Here is an 18,639-nt window from a genome sequence, read left to right as displayed (position 1 = left end):
TCCTTTGGTCCAACCAAACTGGCCCCATTACTGCTTCCCACATGGGACAGTACATCTTCTGTCTCCCTACCTTTCTTCAGGCTACCTCTTCCCTGAATTTCACAGCCCCAGCTCTAGGAATGCATTACCTCCTCATCTCCACCTCTTAGCATACCTGGTTTCCTTCAAAGCTTAGCTCAAATGCCATCTCTTTTGTGAGGCCCTTTTGGAGTACCCCTTCCCCATACCTTATTTTTCATATATATTTTATGAACATCTATTATCTCTCTAGTGGAATGTCTTTGGAGAAGCTTCAGATAGCAGAAGTGGCTTTTGCTGGTTCCCATCCCTAACCTCTTTCATAGTCATTGGATGAATTAAATTACTCCAGCCTGATAGGATGGTAGAATTGCTAGGAGGTCAGTGGGCAGAGAGGAGGGAAGGCTTTTGAAAATGTGTAGTAAACAGTGATTCCTGTGAGTTATATTTCAGAGTTGGTGAATTTTATCAGTTTAGACCTTGAGAATGTCTCCTCCAGATGCCTCATCATTGTTGCCCTTTTGAGGTATAGTTCCTGCTGCTTGTTTCCTCTGGCAGTAGAACAACTAAATGGGCCTTCCTTAACAACTGAATTCAAGCCATTCCCCTTACTTTCTACGGTTGTGTACTCATGGAGGCCATTTATTCATCTTTAATTTGCAAAGTCCAGATCTGGAAATTCTTCCCCCTCTCCTATCCAATTACTGGTTGCTGCTGTCCAGAGACTTAAGTCTGTTTCCTTATTCTCTCCCTTTATCTCCAAGTGGCATTTGCCATCACTTCATGGGGTTTGGAGATAGGAAGGGCCTTAGAGATCCCTCATCCAACCCCTTCCCTTTTAAAAGTGAAGAAATTGAAGCTGAGAGACTGAAGTCACAGAGCTAGACTGAGCTAGGATTTGAACCCAGTTCTTCTCATTTTAATCCTAGTGAGCTTTCTGCTATACCACATATTTAATAAAATTTAACCTATATAGCATGTTCCCTAGAAGTTGGTTAGTTCTTCCCAGACACTACCTATAATTGGGAATGTGGATATTGAAGTCATCATTTAAAAAATACAAAGCTTCATGGGACAGTACAAAGAACATTGTCTGTGGAGTCAAGAGGTTGTTGCTCATTCATTCAGTCATGTCTGATTCTTTATGACCCAAGGACCATTGCATACCAGGCCTTTTCTTTCTTTCTTTTGTTTTTTTCTTTTTTTTGGCTGGCAATGGGGTTAAGCAACTTGCCCAGGGTCACACAGCTAGTGAGTATTATGTGTCTGAGGCTGGATTTGAACTCAGATCCTCCTGACTTCAGGGCCGGCGCTCTATCCACTGCGCCACCTAGCTACCCCTAGGCCTTTCTATCCTACACTGTCTCCCAAAGTCTGTCCAAGCTCATGTTCATTGCTTCCATGACACTGTACCCATCTAACCCTTTTCTCCTTTTGCCTTCAATCTTTCTCAGCATCAGAATCTTTTCCAGTGAGTCCTGTTTTCTCATTATGTGGCCAAAGTATTTAAGCTTCAACTTCAGTATTTGTCTTTCCAACGAGTAGTCTGAATTAATTTCTTCAATTATTGACTGATTTGATCGCCTTGCTGTCCAAGGGACTCTCAAAAGTTTTAGAGGACTTAGGTTCAAATCCTGCCTTTGATGCTTACAAATTTTGTGACCTTAAATAATTTGCTTTACCTCCCTAGGCCTTGGGTCCTCATTTGTAAAATAATGGGCTTTAGACTAGATGACTGCTGAGGCCCCTCCAGCTCCAGACTGATTTCCAGTGTCATTAGTCATTACTCATATTTGAATATTAGTCATAACAATTTGGAGCAAGATTTTGAAAAATCTGACGCTTATGCCAGCAAACTTAAGCTCCTTGCCAAGCAGATATGGCAGCCAAGGACAGCACCATTCTAGAATATAAACTTGTTTGTAAAATCTTATATCACCTCATAAAACTGAAAAGCAGTGAAGAGAAACAAGTTTGCAGAAAACTTGGCAAGATATCCAATTAAGCCAAATCATCTGAAGCAGATTTAAGGATGAAACTGGAAAACGACGAACAGACAGAACATGGGAAATTATCTGTAAAGATTTTTGTAACAAGCACTTTCCTTCCTCACTGGCAGTGAAGCTGCCAGATGTCAACACTCTTAATATTAAGCTCCCCATTGTGCTCCGTGAGGAAATAAAAATGGCACTGATGGAAACAAAGATGGGAAGACCAGCTAGACTTGACCAAGGATTTACACAGCAGAGTTCCATGTGAAGGTGTGGAGGGATGGATTCCCAACATACCTTAAAGAGGGGATGATACAAAGTACTTGGGGGGGAAAAAATCAAACTTTATTATGACCTCCCAAGAGTTAGCCATCATTACCAATCCAAGAGCTTACTTTCCCATCACAAAATCTTTAATGAACAATAAAATTATATTCTATAGCAAACTACATCTTTAGAACCACACATTTGTCTGAGAGGTGTAAAGACTACAGATTCCTGGTTCTGCCCAGTTCACTCTGCATGAGTTCATGTAAGTCTTTCCAGGTTTTTCTGAAATCATCCTACTTGTCATTTCTTATAGCACAGTAATATTCCATTACAATCATATGCCCCAGCTTCTTTGGCCATTTCCCCGATTGATGGGCATTCCTTCAGTTTTGCCACCCCAAAAGATCTGCTATACATATTTTTGTATAAATAGGTTCTTTGAGAATTTCTGGGTAAATATGGATGAGCTTGCTGAATGAGAAAGCGTAGATAGCTTAAGGGTACCTTTAGCATCACAGTCCACATTGGTGAGAGAGAACAGATCCAGTGAGTGTACCATCAGATGGACATATAGGCGCCTTCTCTCTAATCACAGTTGTGTCTAGTTTTTAATCTGTTCTTTCTGTCTGTATTTCTCAGGTTGAGTAATAATGTGCTCTTAAAAGCATAGAATTGCGTAGTATGGAGAAAAGAGCACTGTAGCTAGAAGACATAGGCTCAGAGCCTACTTCTGATTCTTACTGTGTGACTTAATCTACCTGGGCCTCGCTTTCCTCATCTGTAAAATGAAAGGGTTAGATTGGATGGCTTCTGGAGTCCTTTCCAACTCAGGATCTATGAGCCTATGACTTTATAAGTCATCCAGCCAAGTAGCACAGTGGATAGAGCACTGGACATGGAGTCAGGAAGACCTGAGTTCAAATCCTGCCTCAACTGCTTACTAGCTGTGTGACTCTGAGCACACAGCTTCTGTTTGCCATCTGTAAAATGGGGATAATAATAGCTCCTCCCTCCCAACATTATTGTGAGGATAAAATGAGATAATATCTATAAAGCACTTTACAAACCTTTTTTTTATCGTTCAGTGTTTTTCAGTCATGTCCAACTCTTTATGACCCCATTTGGGGTTTTCTTGGTAAAGATACTGGAGCAGTTTGCCATTTCCTTCTCCAGCTCATTTTACTGATAAGTAACTGAGGAAAACAAGGTTAAGTGACTTGCCCAGGGTCACATAGCTAATAAGCATCTGAGGCCAGATTTGAACTTAGGAAGTGAGTCTTCCTGACTCTATGCCCAGCACTTCCACTGTGCCACCTAGCTGCTCTTGCAAACCTTATAGTACAGTGTAAATGCTACATGTTTTGCCTTAGGTCACACAGCTAGCTAGTAGCAAAGCCAAAGCTAATACCTTGTAACCACGGTATAGGTTGCCCTGTGTACAAAAATACTGAGATATAAAAGCCTCACACTAACATTTGAGAGAACCCAGACTGACTTAAGACCAATTCATTAGCCCATCTCTGAAGTTTCTGTTGTATTTACAAACTTGATTCTTAAAGGAATGTGCATTTTTCTGAACCTTTTAAACATATCACTAAACAGAAATAATTGATTTTTTTAATACAGTTGTCCAATAATTTCTTCACTGTCTCATGCCATTCCTTCTTTTAAGTTGTCTGTAGTATACCTTCATGCCAGCCTCTTAAGTCTTCATTAGTTGACTAATCATGAGTATGTTGTGAAGGTATAAACATGCAAAGAGAGTCCAATTTTGCACAGCTTTGCCAGTTTTTTTCCTAGTTTCTCTGTTTCAGTATATAGTTGACCATATAATTTTTTATTTATCCAAAGTCTTCATGCTTTGCTCTGGAAATGCTGTATTCTCACTCTCTTATTTCTAGTGTGTTTCTGTTTCCTCAGCTTCCTAAATTCTCTGTCTCCAACTCCTAATACTACTCTAGCTTGAACATTCAACAGAATTCTCCAGCACCTTAGACAGTGTTCTCTTGATGCTCAGCCTCTTCTCAACTAATGTTTCTCTCTCACTCTGTCCCATATGTATTTGGTATTAATTTATCCATATATATGCTGTTTCTCCCCAGTACAATGTAAGCTTCTTGAGGGCAGGGACTGTTGGAAATTTTTTTTTAATATCCCTAGTGACTAGCAAAGTGTGTAGCATAAAATTAATAAATGTTTGTTGATTGGATGAATGAATACCTCCACTTGGAAGTCTTCAGGTAAAAGCCAAGTGGCCACTTTTCTGGTATGTTGTAAAGGGGATCCTTGTTGCCCTTCTGAAGTACTTTCAACTCTGAGATTCTATGATTTTTTTTTTAGACTACTTATCTAAGGATCAGAGATTTAGACCTTAGAGATCATCAGATCCAACCCTCTCATTGTACAGATGAAGAAACTGAGGAAAAAAGAGGTCAAATGATTTGCCCAGGGTCAGACAGCTAGTAAGTGTATGGTGTGGGATTTGAACCCAACTCTTCCTAATTCCAGCCCCAGTGTTCTAGCCACTACTCCACTCTGCTTTTTTCCCTCAAAAACTGCTTAGCTTCATGGTGGGGGGGGGGTCCACTCAAAATAGCTACTACATGTTTAAAATATTCAAAAGTAGACTTACCAAGACGTACAGAGTTGTATGAATTCAACTTTAAAAAAAAAACTACAAAAATGAAGACAAATAATTGGAAAAATATTAATTGATCGTGCTTGGACCATGCTAATATAATAAAAATTACACCACCTAATTTACAGAATCAGTGCCATACTAATCAAACTACCAAAGCAGTACTTTATAGAACTAGGGGGAAAAAAAACACTAAATTCAAGAAATAAATGGTCAGGAATCTAAATGGAGAAAGAATGGGAAAGGAGGCCTAGCAATGTCAGATCTCAAACTCTGCTGCAAAACAGTAATTGTCAAAACTATTTCACACTTGTTGAGAAAAATAGAAAAGTTGACCATTGGGAGAGCTTAGGTACGGGAGATCCAGAAGCAAATTAATATAACAGCCTAGTGTTCTGCAAACCCAAGGACCCTTACTACTGGGGTAAGCTCGGACTAACTATCTAGCAAAACAGCTTAGAAAACAGGAATGGAGTCTGCTAGAAATTAGGATTAGACCAGCAACTAACACCATGTGCCGCGCCAAGCTCCAAGTGGATAAAAGGAACTAGATTAAAAGATCTTCTCATTATTAAAAAAAAAAAAACAGGGAAAACCTTTGACAGCTCCGAGTGTGGATCAGTTCTTGAATACACAAGTGCTAGAATAAAACCATAAGAGATGGAACGGACGATCTTGATTACAAGTTGAAAAGTATGGGCACAGACAAAATATATCTCAAGATATATAAGATGTTGATTCAGTTATAGTTGGAACAAGAACCGTTCCCCAGGAAGTGGGTGCTCAAAGGATATACATAGATAATTCTCAAAAGAGTTAATGTAACACAAGCTTAGTCACTGAATGATGATGAGATTTCAGGCTTCTCCTGGAGGAATGTGTGATGGGAAATTAAGAGCTGTTAATCTATCCGTCCATGGTTCTTTCCCTCCCTTTGTGTCTTTGTTTTAGGATGTGTCTGTCTCTCCTGCTCTCTCCTCTTGTCTCTTGTCCTTAACTAAGTGTGATAGTAGCACTTGAGTATTTATTTTAAAAATTCATTTTCTGTTCCTTACTCTTAATTGTGAATACATTTTTTTTTCAAAAGGGGGAGAGTGGGCCAGGGAAAATGTGTTTGTTTATTATGAAAAATAAAATAAAATTTTGGAGGGAAAAAATAAACATTCTAAAAATAAATGACTAACACATTTTATATTTTTCTCTTTTAAAAAAATGGATGTCACCTTCTATTAAGTTTTTTCTGTGTCTGTCTTAGGATTCAGAAATAGAAGAGACTTTAGTGATACTCTAGTTCAAGCCCCTGCTTTTACAGAGGGGGAAACTGAGGTCCAAAGATATAGGAAATGTTTAATTTTCCACTGGTAGTAATCAGAAAGGCTTAGATACGAATCCAGGCCCTCTGACTTCAATCCAACCTGTTTTCATTGTACTCCTCTCCTTCCAACAGAAACGAGGTTCCCCATCTCTGCTCCAGTTGACATCGTTTGCCCTCATGGGTTATGTATGGCACCTTTTATATTATTGATCCCACAAAAATGAATAATAGTGCTATTCCCAGCTATCCAATTAATACCAAATTTGTTTGGCAACAACACGTTAACAGTTTGCTATAATCCCATTCCAACTGATTAATGCTCTGTGTAATGAGCCCCAAGTAATGGCGTCACAGCTGTCACCCCAAAGCAAAAGAGAATCTCTTAATGTCCATCTTTGTGAGATTATCCAATTTTGAAAATAAATTGTTTATTTTTCCAAATGTGTTTTAGATGGTATCATGGAGCAATCAGCAGAACAGATGCCGAGAATCTTCTCCGGTTGTGTAAAGAGTGTAGCTACCTTGTAAGAAATAGCCAGACGAGCAAGCACGACTATTCTCTGTCGCTGAAGTAAGTATCATTTAATCACATTTTGCTGGCACCCACTTTCCTACTCTCTTCCTTAGTCAACTCATGATAGCTGTAAGTAGAAGACTTTTTATAAGGCACCCCAAGGAATTTTTGCATCCCCTCCACCAAGAATGTACCATTCCAACTAGCAAGTCTTAGAACATGTGGTCTTCAGATGTGAAGAAATTTTTATCATTCACCTTTGTTTGTCCAAAAGAAGAAAATGTACTTGTTCTTTCTCCCAGTTTTTGTATTAAAATGATTACTTTCCTTTTTACCTTTCGGTAGATTATAGCGTTACATTTGGGATACTGTGTTTTAATTTTATTTCCAATCTGAGGAAATCATTACAGACTTTGATATTTTGGGAAACAACTCCTCACAACATATGTAAAACACCCTCTGTGTTTTGTATTCAACCTTTGATGCAAAGATTACTCATTGCTGATTCTTTGTGAATGACATTTATACAGAGTCTTAGGGCCCTTTCAAAGGGAAATCACCCAAAATTTAGAGAAAAGGGTTACTTTTTATTTTTCATTATTTTTTAATCTTTTTTAATTTCTATGGCCTTGGCATTGTTTTGCGTTTGCTTGAGGTTTTTTTTTGGGGGGGGGTTGTTTGTTTGTTTGTTGGTTGGTTTTTGTATTTTAAAGGAAACCAGAATCTTATAGCTGGAAAAGACCTTAGCGATTATCTAATACAACCACCTCATTTTACAGATGAACTGACAGCTAGTTAGAGGCAAAGGCTAGGAATAAAATCTAGTCTTCCCTAAACCAACAGATGCAAAATACAAGGAACCGCTTGCCTGTCCATTTCCCCCTGCCTTTGATAGCATGTTGAATGTTTTACATAACTGAGGTTTTCTGCTTTGTCTTTTATAATCTCTTCTATCCTTTTTAAATTAAGAATTCTTTCCCTAATCATAGTAGCAAAGGTACTTGATCTCATTCTCTTCCTTTTTTTTTTAATGGTGTGACTGTTTATATTTAAGTTGTATGCTCAGTTTCAATTTATTGGGTTATATGGTATAAAATGTTGGTTTAATCCTAATTTCTGCCAAACTGCTTTCCAGTTTTCCCAGCAGTTGTTGTCAAAAAGGGAGTCTTCCCTCCAGTAATTTGTGTTTGTGGGTTTATCAAACACTGGACTACTAATTTTTATTACTTCTATTTCTTGCTTATCCAGTCTATTCCACTGCTCAATTTTTCTTTTTTTTTAAATTAGTACTAGGTTTAATGATCATTGCATCATAATATAAAATAACATTTGGTAATACTATGCCCTTCCACTCATAATTTTTTCTTATTATTTTTCTTGAGATGGTAGGCTTTCTGTTCTTCCAAATGAATTTTGTTATTTGTATCTAGTTCTAAAAAGTATAGCCTTGATAATTTCATTGGTGTAGCACCAAACCTGTAAATAAGTTTGGGCAGTGTTGTCATTTTTATTGTATTGGCATGGTCCAAGTGTGAGCACTGAATATCTCTCCAATTATTTAAATTTCCTCATATTTTGTCAAGAGGTTTTATAGGTATATTTCTATAAATCTTGTGTGTGAGTGATAGTGAGTTAACTCAAATATTTTGTGCATTTTACAATTATTTGAATAGAATGACTCCTATAGTTTCTTCCTCATTTTTGTAATATACAGAAATTCTAGTGATGGTGTACATTTCGTTTGGTTCCTGCTCTCTTGCTAGTAATCATTTCAGTTTCTTCAGTGATTTTCTGACCTTTTCTAATTACACCACTGTGCTGATTGTAAATAGAGATAGTTGTGTATCCCTTTGGTTGATGTTTATGTTTTTTTATTTTGTTCTCTTGTCTTATTGCTATAATCTGCATTGGTATAACTATGTCAAATAGTAGTAGGGAGAGGAAGCATCTTTGTTTTACCTTCTTCATACATGCTGGTAAAGAGTCTAGTCTTTACACTACATGATTTTAAAATTCTAGTACTTGGTTTTAGATTTTGCTTTTGATATGCTGTATGATTTTGACAAGTCTAGCTCTTGGTTTTAGATATATGCTTTTGATCACATGAAAGAAGAGCCTTTCTGTGCCTGTGCTTTTTAGGGTTTTTTACATAAATGACTGCTGAACATTTCTGCATCTACTGAAATAAGCAGGTAGTTTTTGTTTTATGTGATTGTCTTTATTGTTCCTGGTGTTGCATCATTCTTACAAACCTGGTGTAAATCCAACTTGGTCCTAGTGAATTATTTTTTGAATATATTTCTGTAGTCTTAGGAGGATTTTTCTTAACTTTTTTTGCATCAATATTCAGTGGTGAGATTGATATACAGTTCTGTTTCTCTGCTTTGTTTCCCTCCTGTTTGGGGATAAGAACTGTGATTGTCCAGTAAAAGGCATTTGGCAGTGTGTTCTCTGTCTGTTTTGAGAATAATTTTTGTGGCGTATACATCAGTTACTCTTTAAATGTTTAATAAAATTCACTTGTAAATTTACCTGACCTGAGAGCTTTTTCACCTTTTAGCCATTCATTTGTGGTTTGTGAAGTTCTTTTTCTGAGATTGAGTTAAGATCTCTTTCTTGTTTTGTTGATGCAGGTATTTTATGTTTTTGTTGCTCCTCATCAGTTTCCTTTGAATTCTTGGTTGTGCTGGCGTGTAATTATGTGTGGTAATTGTTGATAATTGTTTGATTTCTGCTCACGTTTAGGGTTATAAATGTTTTTGTATTTACTTCCATCAGCTATTTATGTGAATATAGATGTATAATATAAATTTACCTCCTCTTGCAAGTCAGCACTTAGGCTCTGCCATTTGTTTCTACAAATCTAATACCAGTCTTATCTTCCTCCCCACCCCAGCTCCCTTCTCCCTCCCCTCATCCTGCCCTAATCATTCACATTCTCTCTCTCTCTCTCTCTCTCTCTCTCTCTCTCTCTCTCTCTCTCTCTCTCTCTCTCTCTCTCTCTCTCTCTCTCTCTCTCTCTCTCTCTCTTCATTTTCCTTTCCCACCTCAGATAAGCATTCAGGTGCCTAAGTCTCCCTTCCCATCCATTCTTCTATCTCGGTAATATTAATTATTAATGTCACTTTACAAAAAGTATTGTTTTTTCTCCACCCCTTTTCTTATTCCTTCTACCTTTGAGGATTCTCTAGGCTCTGTTCCCAGGAATACTAGTTCTTGACAGAGGGCATCATGATATATTGGGAATTGTTCTATAACCATATTCTGAGAGATCTGATCCTTTTTTTCTCATCCTTTCTTGCATTTCCCTTTTGATTTGTTTTGATGATAACCCTACCTCTTCTTTTGACCCCGTGAGCCCGTGTTCTATCCTGTCTACGTCATATCTTCCCAGATACACTACCACCTCATCTCCCAAGTAGAGATAATATAAAGATGCATGACTGGTCTTGTCAAAGTGTCTTCTCCAGTCTGTAATTAGACTTGGTGATTTCTTCCTTTGAGAAGTCTAATTTATGGCCTTATTTCTTTAATATCTTCTTTATTTCTTTGCTCTTCTCAACCATTCTGGAAGTTCTTAGGGTTGCTTCTTTGATTGTCCCCCCCAGGGGCCTTGCAGAATTTGTTGTGCTAGCCTCAGTTTTCTTTGTTGAGAAGTCCACTGAGACGGACCTTTTCTTCAAATGCTCATGGCCTTCTTCTCCTCAGTCAGCTCTTGTTTGTCTCACTTAATTACTCTGCTGTGAGGTCTCCTGAAAATATGCTTGTCATCATTCCCTTCCATTGAGAAGTCCCAGCCCTAATTAGTCCCTTCTCCAGCACTTGTTGCCAGTTCCCTCTTCTTTCTGACTCCTCACCCAACGTTGAACAAGGTCTGTTGGCCTCAGAGGTCAAGAGTAGCCAGTTGAAACATTATTACAGGGCACTTCAAATGACTGATAAGATGGGACCAACCTTCTACTTTTTTTTTAACTACTTCCAGTCTTCTTGGTTTTTCACGGGTTCTATGGGTGTCAAATCTAATGTGTCCTTAATCAGATTAACATGTAATTGGGAAATATTGAACAAAATAAGTAAAAATACAATGAAACGTAGATAATGTTAATATGTGGTTTTCTAAGTTGATATGCAGCCAGTGGGGGTCCTTATGTAAGATTCAGTGATCCCACACAAGTAAGAGTTATGCTCTGAACAAACTTTGCCCTTGGATATGGCCACTGAGGAAACTTGCTTTACTTGACTTTGTATTTAAGTTGCATGGTTTTTTTTTCTTTTTGTTTAATTGATCAGAGAAGTAGGGTTGGGAGGAAATAAATGCTAGTTAATTTGAAAATAATAAAATTAAATTTTATAAGATACTTTGCACTTGCTTTCTCCAAAATTCTTTCTGACTTCTTGGCTACCTTTTTCCTCCTATTTTATATTAGTTCTTTTAGCAACAGTGCATTTCTAGTCTCCACCTTCTTCTACTTCCTCAGGTTCTATATTTGTCCACTGCCACCCCCTTTCCTTCTTCTCAGGATTTAGGGCTGGCCAGATTCAGGAGCCTCCACTTGCCCTGACAGTAGGATGTCCTGTTAGAACACATCATAGCCTTCATTGCAAAAACTAGAGAGTTTGGAGGTATTAGAAATAGGAAGCTTACCTGGACTCCACCTATCCTGGAAGTAAGAACTCCCTCAACACCCTCCTCCCAAAAAATGCAAAAGCTAACTTCAAAGGCAAATCATAGCAGCAGAGATGGGTCAAACGATCATAGGTGAAGTAGGACTAGGATGGCCAGGTCAGGAATGATTAGAGAGATGGGAATTGCCAGGTAGTGAGTTGATCTTCAGCTATTTTTTTTCTGCAAGAATTACCTTATACAGGGGCAGCTAGGTAGCACAGTGGTTAGAGCACTGGCCCAGTGGTGTGACTCAGGGCAAGTCACTTAACCCCAATTGCCTCACCAAAAAAAAAGCAAAGGCTAATGGGAAATTCAGTACAAAATTTCTAGAGGAGGTTCTCTTAACTTCCCTTGTGTTAGGGATCCTTTGGCACGTCTGATGAAGACTAACCCTCCCATAGGTTATTGCTTGCATTCATAATTGAAGGAAATGCTAAATTTTAGTTAAAAGTTAGTGAAAATATGTAACTTTTTCCCATTCAAGTTCACAGACCTTCTGAAATCTATCCATAGAATTATGAATCCCTGCTCTACAGAAAGTGGAAGCTGTAGCATTGGAAGAACAGGCCTGCAAAGCATTTTAAGGAATCAGCTTCCATTTTTCAAACATTCATTAAGCACCTGCTGAGGTGGAAGGCACTGACCTGGACTTTGGGGCTACAAAGAAGAAAAACAGTACAGTTCCCACTCACAAAGAACGAATAATCTTCCAGTCAGTAGAAAGAAAAAGAAAAGAATCAGTAAAGGCAGCGTCAGAGATAGGCTCTGTGGCCAGCTTTTCCTCTTAACAATTCTTAATGAGTCAAATTACAAGTTTCTTTCTCTTGAAGATTGATTACAAATGCCACCTTTAACCTGCTAAGTTATGGCTTATCAAAAAAAAAAAAGGAATATTGTTAGTATTTGTGCTACATAGTGCCCTCCGAGGAGCTCTCTGTGCCTCAAACACCTAAAATGTTAATTTTCACATTCGATCCAGCCAGTTAATAACCAAGTCAGTTATCACATTCAGGGAAAATTCAGTGTATTAAACCCTGAATCAACTAGGATGTGGAATTTGGCTCTACAAGAACCCCCAAAAAAGTTCTAATTTAGTTATAGAAAGCCAACTGTCTTCCTGAAAAGAGTACAGCTAAAGCCTGAAGGGCATTGCCTATAATAAGCATGGAAAGCAAACATTATTTATCTTTGACTCCACATTGATCCTTCTCATTATATTCTTTTCTCATTTAAAAAATATTTTAAAATCACTTTATAACCCACGTGAAAATCTAGCTACCAGACTTCTACTTTTCTGAGCAAACATCCCCTTTAGAGATCAGTGATGTGAAGGAGAAAGTTATGATTTTTGGGGGGGGGATGGGGGGGGACAGATGGATAAAAGAACATCATTAGCTTAAAGATTCCTCACCTCTTTGACGGAAGCCGGCACCAATGGGGACCAAGGTGAGAAGAAGCACTTCGTTTGCCCACATGGGCTCTGACTGTAAGAACTGCCTAAAGCAAGGAAGGAAGGATGGAAAAATGGAAACTGCAGAAAATAGGCTAACTGTGGTTGATTTGTGTATTGGCCAAGGACAGCAGTGTGTACGTTAAATAACAGAACAAATTTGGAAAGAAATGAGGAGAAGTAGGAAGGCAGTCTTATTGTAATAACTGGCATATAGAGTACTAATATTTATGTAATGTTTAAGGCTTGTAAAGGACTTTTCATTCACTGTCTCATTGGCTCTTTATAATAACCCTATGAGGCTAATAAATGAAAATATTGTTTTGTTTTTGTTTTTTGCCGTTTTGGTGAGACAGTCAGGGTTAAGTGACTTGCCCAGGGTCACACAGCTAGTAAGTGTCAAGTGTCTGAGGCCAGATTTGAACTCAGATCTTCCTGATTCTAAGGCTGGAGCTCTATCCACTGTGCCACCTAGCTGCCCAATGAAAGTATTATTAGCCCCACTTTATAGTGAGGAAATTGAACCTTAGAGAAGGTAAATGACTCACCCAAGGTCACTCAGCTGGTAAGTGGCAAGGCTGAGCCTGGAAACCACAAGTACTAAATTCAAGTTCAATGCTCTTTCAGAAAATAATGATGAATGAACTCCCTCAGTTTCCCTGTCTTAGTTGTTAATAAGCTACAACTCAAAAATAGATAACCACCACAGTGATTGCTTATATTTGCTAATATTCTCATATCTGCTCTCTTTGCATCCTGTGAATAATTCATAGGGGATTCTGACCTTTTAACTGAGGCACTGGTCATATCTTCACTCACTCATTTAAGAAACATTTAAGCTACTAGTGGCAATGTTTCATAACTCAGTAAGCAAGCATTTATTAAGCATCTACTATGTGCTAGGCACTAGGAAACAAAGAAAGGTAGAAAAACTGAGCATTAGACTGAGCTCCAGGAGCTCACAGTCTAATGGAGGAGACAGCCTGCAAACAACTATGTCCAAACAAGCTATTGATAGGACAAATTGGAGATAATCAGCAAAGGGTGGGGGCACTGGCATGAAGGGAGGTTGGAAAAGGTTTCTTGTAGAAGGTGGGATTTTAGCCAGAACTTGAAGAACTACAGAGAAGCCAGAAGGTGGATATGAGAAGGAAGAGAATCCCAGGCCTTGGGGACAGCCGTTGAAAATGCCCAGAATTAGTATTGTTCTTTGGGGCTGCTAGATGACGCAGTGGATAGAGTACCGGCCCTGAAGTCAGTAGGACCTGAGTTCAAAACCGGCCTCAGAGCAAACACTTGACACTTACTAGCTGTGTGACCCTGGGCAAGTCACTTAACCCCAATTGCCTTTAAAAAAAATGCCCAGAATTAGGCAATAGAGTGTCTTGTGGGAAGAACCACAAAGAGGCCGATGTCACAGGGTTGTAGAATGGTGTGAGTAAGGTGTAAGAAGGTGGAAAGGAAGGAGGGGACTGGCTTGTGAAGGCCCTTGGACACCAAAAAGGATTTTAATTTGATCCTGGAGGTGACAGGGAGCCTCTGGAGTTTATTGAATCAGAAAGTAACATAATCAGATAAACTCAGGGAGCTCAAGTGTGGAGAGATTTGGTAGAACAAATAAAACAAATGAACTAAATTAATTAGAGTAGTATAAAGTGCTGTGAGATCACTTAGAAGGTAAATCATTTTCTAATTGGGAGAATATGGAAGGCTTCATGGAGAAAAGGTAGAGTAGTGATGTCAGTCAAATGGAAACCTGTCCCTGCTGGCTTCATATTGAATTAAAAAACTATAAATCAACATTATCTTTGTTGTATTTTTATTTATTATGTTAAGTATTTCCCAATTATATTTTAATCTGGTTCCAGAGGTACTCAAATGTCTTGTATTTGACACCTCTGAGGCAGAGAATGGCAGCAGTTAGGGCCCGTGACAGAAGAGGGTCACAGAGATAAAGTGATAAAATGTGTCCAGGTTGCCTTGGTTACCCAACTCCCCTCTGCTCAAGAACCTTCAATGGCTCTCTCTTGCCTCTAGCACAAAATGAAAACTCCTTACCTTGGCACTTAAATCCTTTCACAGTCAGACTTCAGCCTTTCTATTTTTCCAGGCTTATTTATTCTTCTTTATGTAATATGTGTTCCAGCTAAGTTAGCTTTCTGTTCCCCGAGCTCTCCATTCCCCCTCTCTGCCTGTGCCTCTGCTCAGACCATCCCCCATGCCTAGAACATTTTTCTGCCTTGTGGAGTGATCCCTGGCTTCTTGCAAGGCTCGGCTCCTTTGCTGTCTCTTATAGCTAGCCTTCCCCCACCTCCCCTCCTCAAATTACCACATGTGTACTTACTCACCCACTTAAATATTGTCAACCCCACCCCCCCCAATAGAATGAAATTTTCTTGACATCAGGGCCCTTTTTTGTTTCTTCTTGGTCTCTCAAGGCCAGATGCCTTGCAAACAGTAGGTGCCTAATCAATGCTGGATGGATTGGGTTGAAGGGTAAAATGTGTAAAAGAGCAGTATGTGACGAGACTGGAAAGTTCATTTGGGTCCAGACGGTGGAGAGACCCCAGTGCTAGGCCAAGGAGTTTGGTCCCAAATCAGTAAGCAGCGGGGATATCATTGAAGGTTTTTGAACAGGGAAGTGACATAGTAATACCTGTGCCCCCGAAAGACCAGGCTAGCAGTAGTCTGCAGGGTGGCTTAGAGCTGAGGAGAAATAAGAGCAGGAAGGCTTTTTTGTGGAATAGGGTTTTCTTTTGTTTTTACATGTCCTGCATCTGCCACATACTGGCTCTGTGACCCTGTTGTTGTTGAATCATTTTGGTTGTGACCAGCTGTCCATGACCTCATTTGGGGATTTTCTTGGCAGAGATACTGGAGCGGTTTGCCATTTCCTTCTCCAGCTCATTTAACAGATGAGGAAATTGAGGTAAACAAGGTTAAGTGATTTGCCCAGGGTCACACAGCTAATAAGTGCCTGAGGCCGGATTTGAATTCAGATCCTCCTGACTCCAGAGCCAGCACTATTCACTGCATCATCTAGCTGCCCTCAGTGACTCTGCACAAGTATAATTGATAATAATGATAGCATTTATGTAGTGCTTTAGCTAGCTTTGCAAATATCTCATTTCATCCTCATAACAACTCTGTAAGGTAGGTGCTATTATTATCTCAATTTACAGATGAGGAAATTGAGGCAGAGAGGGGTCAAATGATTTACTCAGAGTCACACAGCTAGTAAAGGCCTGAGGCTGGCTTTGAAGTCAGGTCTTCCTCACTCCAGGTCCAGGTCCATTACTCTATCCACTGTGCCACCTACCTGCCTAACAGTATCTCGGTGCTCCATCAGTGGTATCAAATTCAAATAGAAACTATTGACTTAGAAAATTGCATATTAATATTGTCTATGTTTTATTGAATTGTTACAATATATTTTATTTACTCCAGTTTGGGAATGTTGTGGGCTGCTGGGGGCCATGTCTGATACCTCTGCTCCAGACACTCTCTAAAGACTGTAAATTACAGAGAATGTGCAAGTCTGCATTGGTGGAAGGAGTTTCTGGATCTGAGAGTGCCATACACAATGAAATCACAGGTCCATTCTCTACTTCCTATGTCTTTCATTTCCAAATGTATCCCTCCCCATTCCCCATCTGGGGAACTGTTTCCTAACTGGAAGAGGGTGAGGGTAATAGGAAGAGGAGTAGTTCAACAGAGCCAACTAATATACTTATCCAAGTCTAACAATATAGTGCAATACTCTACACCCATTGACCCCAATTTAACATAGAAGAAGGGTGCACATTTCCTTAGGTCTTCTCCACTCCCAAATTTCTTGGTCATTATAATGCACAAAAACCTCAAGACCTCTCAGGAGACCATGGTGGAATAATAATCCAGGTGAGAGAGAGTAACACTTGGGAGGAGAACTAATGTGCATGAAATGTGAGAGAGAGAAATGAGGAAAGGAGGGAGGAAGGAAGGAAGGATCGTACTTCTGAAAGCCCCAGACCATGCTGAACCTCTATCAAGTTCTCAAAAACTGATGGCTTCAAGACCTAACCGGTGTAAACAGTGTGTGTGTGTGCAGATGCAGCTGTCCTCCCCCTTCACGAGGCCAAGTCAATGCCCTGTCCTCCCCCTCGGATGCTCGACTCTTCTTGAGCTACCACAAGGGCCAAAGTGAGAGAAACTGAGCTTAAAACAACAGTTTGGTGGAGACAAGTTAGGCAAAAGGACAAATTTCCTGATAGTAAAAGGGGTAAAGGTTGCTAAATGTGAAAATGAGTGACAGAATGATAATCTCATTTCCAGGTCTTTTAAAGAAGCGTAATCACCTGTGTGAGATGACATAGGCATAGAGGAGGGGAGAGGTACTTTCTAGGCCTAAATTCTGTAATCTAGCACAATCTGTCGCATGTCACCTGCTCGTTGTTTGCCAGCGGCAGCCCCTGCCTTGGAAAACCAGGCTGGGAGACTTCACGGGAGACCGTCCTATTGTGTCAGCAGCACATCTTTTGCTTCACAAATTTTGACAACCCAATCTCCCTGAAATCCACATGCCTTCTGTTTAGCCTGTCGGATTATGGATGACATCCAGCCGGCGGCCTTCACATGGAAGAAGAATAAAAATGTATTAACCATATAGGGAAACAAAAGAGAACTATCTAGACAGAAACAGAAAATAAGCTCGCCCTAGATTGGGGAGAATTTGTCCACCACAAGCTGGCATGGTGGGTGGGCTCGAGTTCCTTTTAGAGTTTTTGCTCCCCTTGAACATCTGGAGGGTGGCAGGAGTCTGAACTATATCCTATTTCTGATCAGCTGGGAGATAGCTGGTCCTCTGAGGGGAACATCTGGTTTGGTGATCTGTGTCGCCTTATCTGCAGACAGACCTTTCGTCCCCAGAATAATGACACCTAACATCTGCATAGCTCTTCACAGTGTAACAGAGGGTTTGCGTGTCCATTTTGTTCTTTAATCCTTACCACAGACCTACAAAGCAGGCAAAGGAGTTATTATCCCCATTTTATAGATGAGGAAAGAGAGTCTCATAAAGGGAAAGGAACTTCCCTGCAAATGGCAAAGACTAAAACCGAAGTATCCTAATTCCTAGTCTTTGGCTCTCCGTGGCCAGCCAGAGACTGAAGCAGGCTCCAAATTGCATGGGATGCAGACATCATCACTTTACACCACCCTGTGCTTTTGGCACTGGCCTGCCCATGGAATGTGAAGCCCAGCATTAGGTCTGGAATTCTTCCCAAAGCACAAAGTGATATATTATAGTCGCTCTGCGTCATCCAGCTGCTAGGTCCAGACTGCATGGCTGGCATCCTTAGGTTTGGTGGGTCTTGGCTTGAGGCTTCTTAACCAAAAGGCATTCCCTCTGGACAGCCCTGGGATGTGGTGATCTGATAAGTGCACAGTCAGAATGTCATCAGGCATCCGACAATTTATATCGCACAAAGGTGGTTCACAAGTTCATGCCATAGAAAGCTTATTTTAAAAAAAAAAAAGACCTTAGAAATAGGGCCCCTAAACCTATATATAAGGATCCCTGTTGCAGCAGGTTGTCGTAGAAAAACACATGTCAACATTTTCTGTGTTCCACTGTATTTTTATTTTTTTCGTTAAATATTCCCCAATTACATTTTAATCAGGTTGGAATCCTGTGTTTGACACCCTCTACTCCAAAGCACCATTGGTGGAGTTGTGAATTGTTCTGATTATTCTGGAAAACAATATGGAAGTAAACAAGAAAGTCACCAAGTTGTATG

General features: G+C 39.6%; 1 protein-coding gene across 2 annotated transcripts in view; it reads left to right on the top strand.

The window, feature by feature from the left end:
* The window catches only part of SHB (SH2 domain containing adaptor protein B), a 348,241-nt gene that overhangs the window by 257,030 nt on the left and 72,572 nt on the right, over positions 1-18,639 (top strand). For both annotated transcript variants that reach the window (XM_021004560.2, XM_021004561.2), the window contains exon 5: positions 6,684-6,803. In XM_021004560.2, the coding sequence (XP_020860219.1) occupies positions 6,684-6,803 (120 nt within the window). The remainder of the gene's footprint in view (positions 1-6,683; positions 6,804-18,639) is intronic.

Source organism: Phascolarctos cinereus, unplaced genomic scaffold (assembly GCF_003287225.1).
Source record: "Phascolarctos cinereus isolate Bilbo 61053 unplaced genomic scaffold, phaCin_HiC Scaffold_4;HRSCAF=312, whole genome shotgun sequence".
Taxonomy (NCBI): domain Eukaryota; kingdom Metazoa; phylum Chordata; class Mammalia; order Diprotodontia; family Phascolarctidae; genus Phascolarctos; species Phascolarctos cinereus.
The sequence above is the reverse complement of the archived record's forward strand: the minus strand, read 5'-3'. Positions and strand labels throughout refer to the sequence as shown.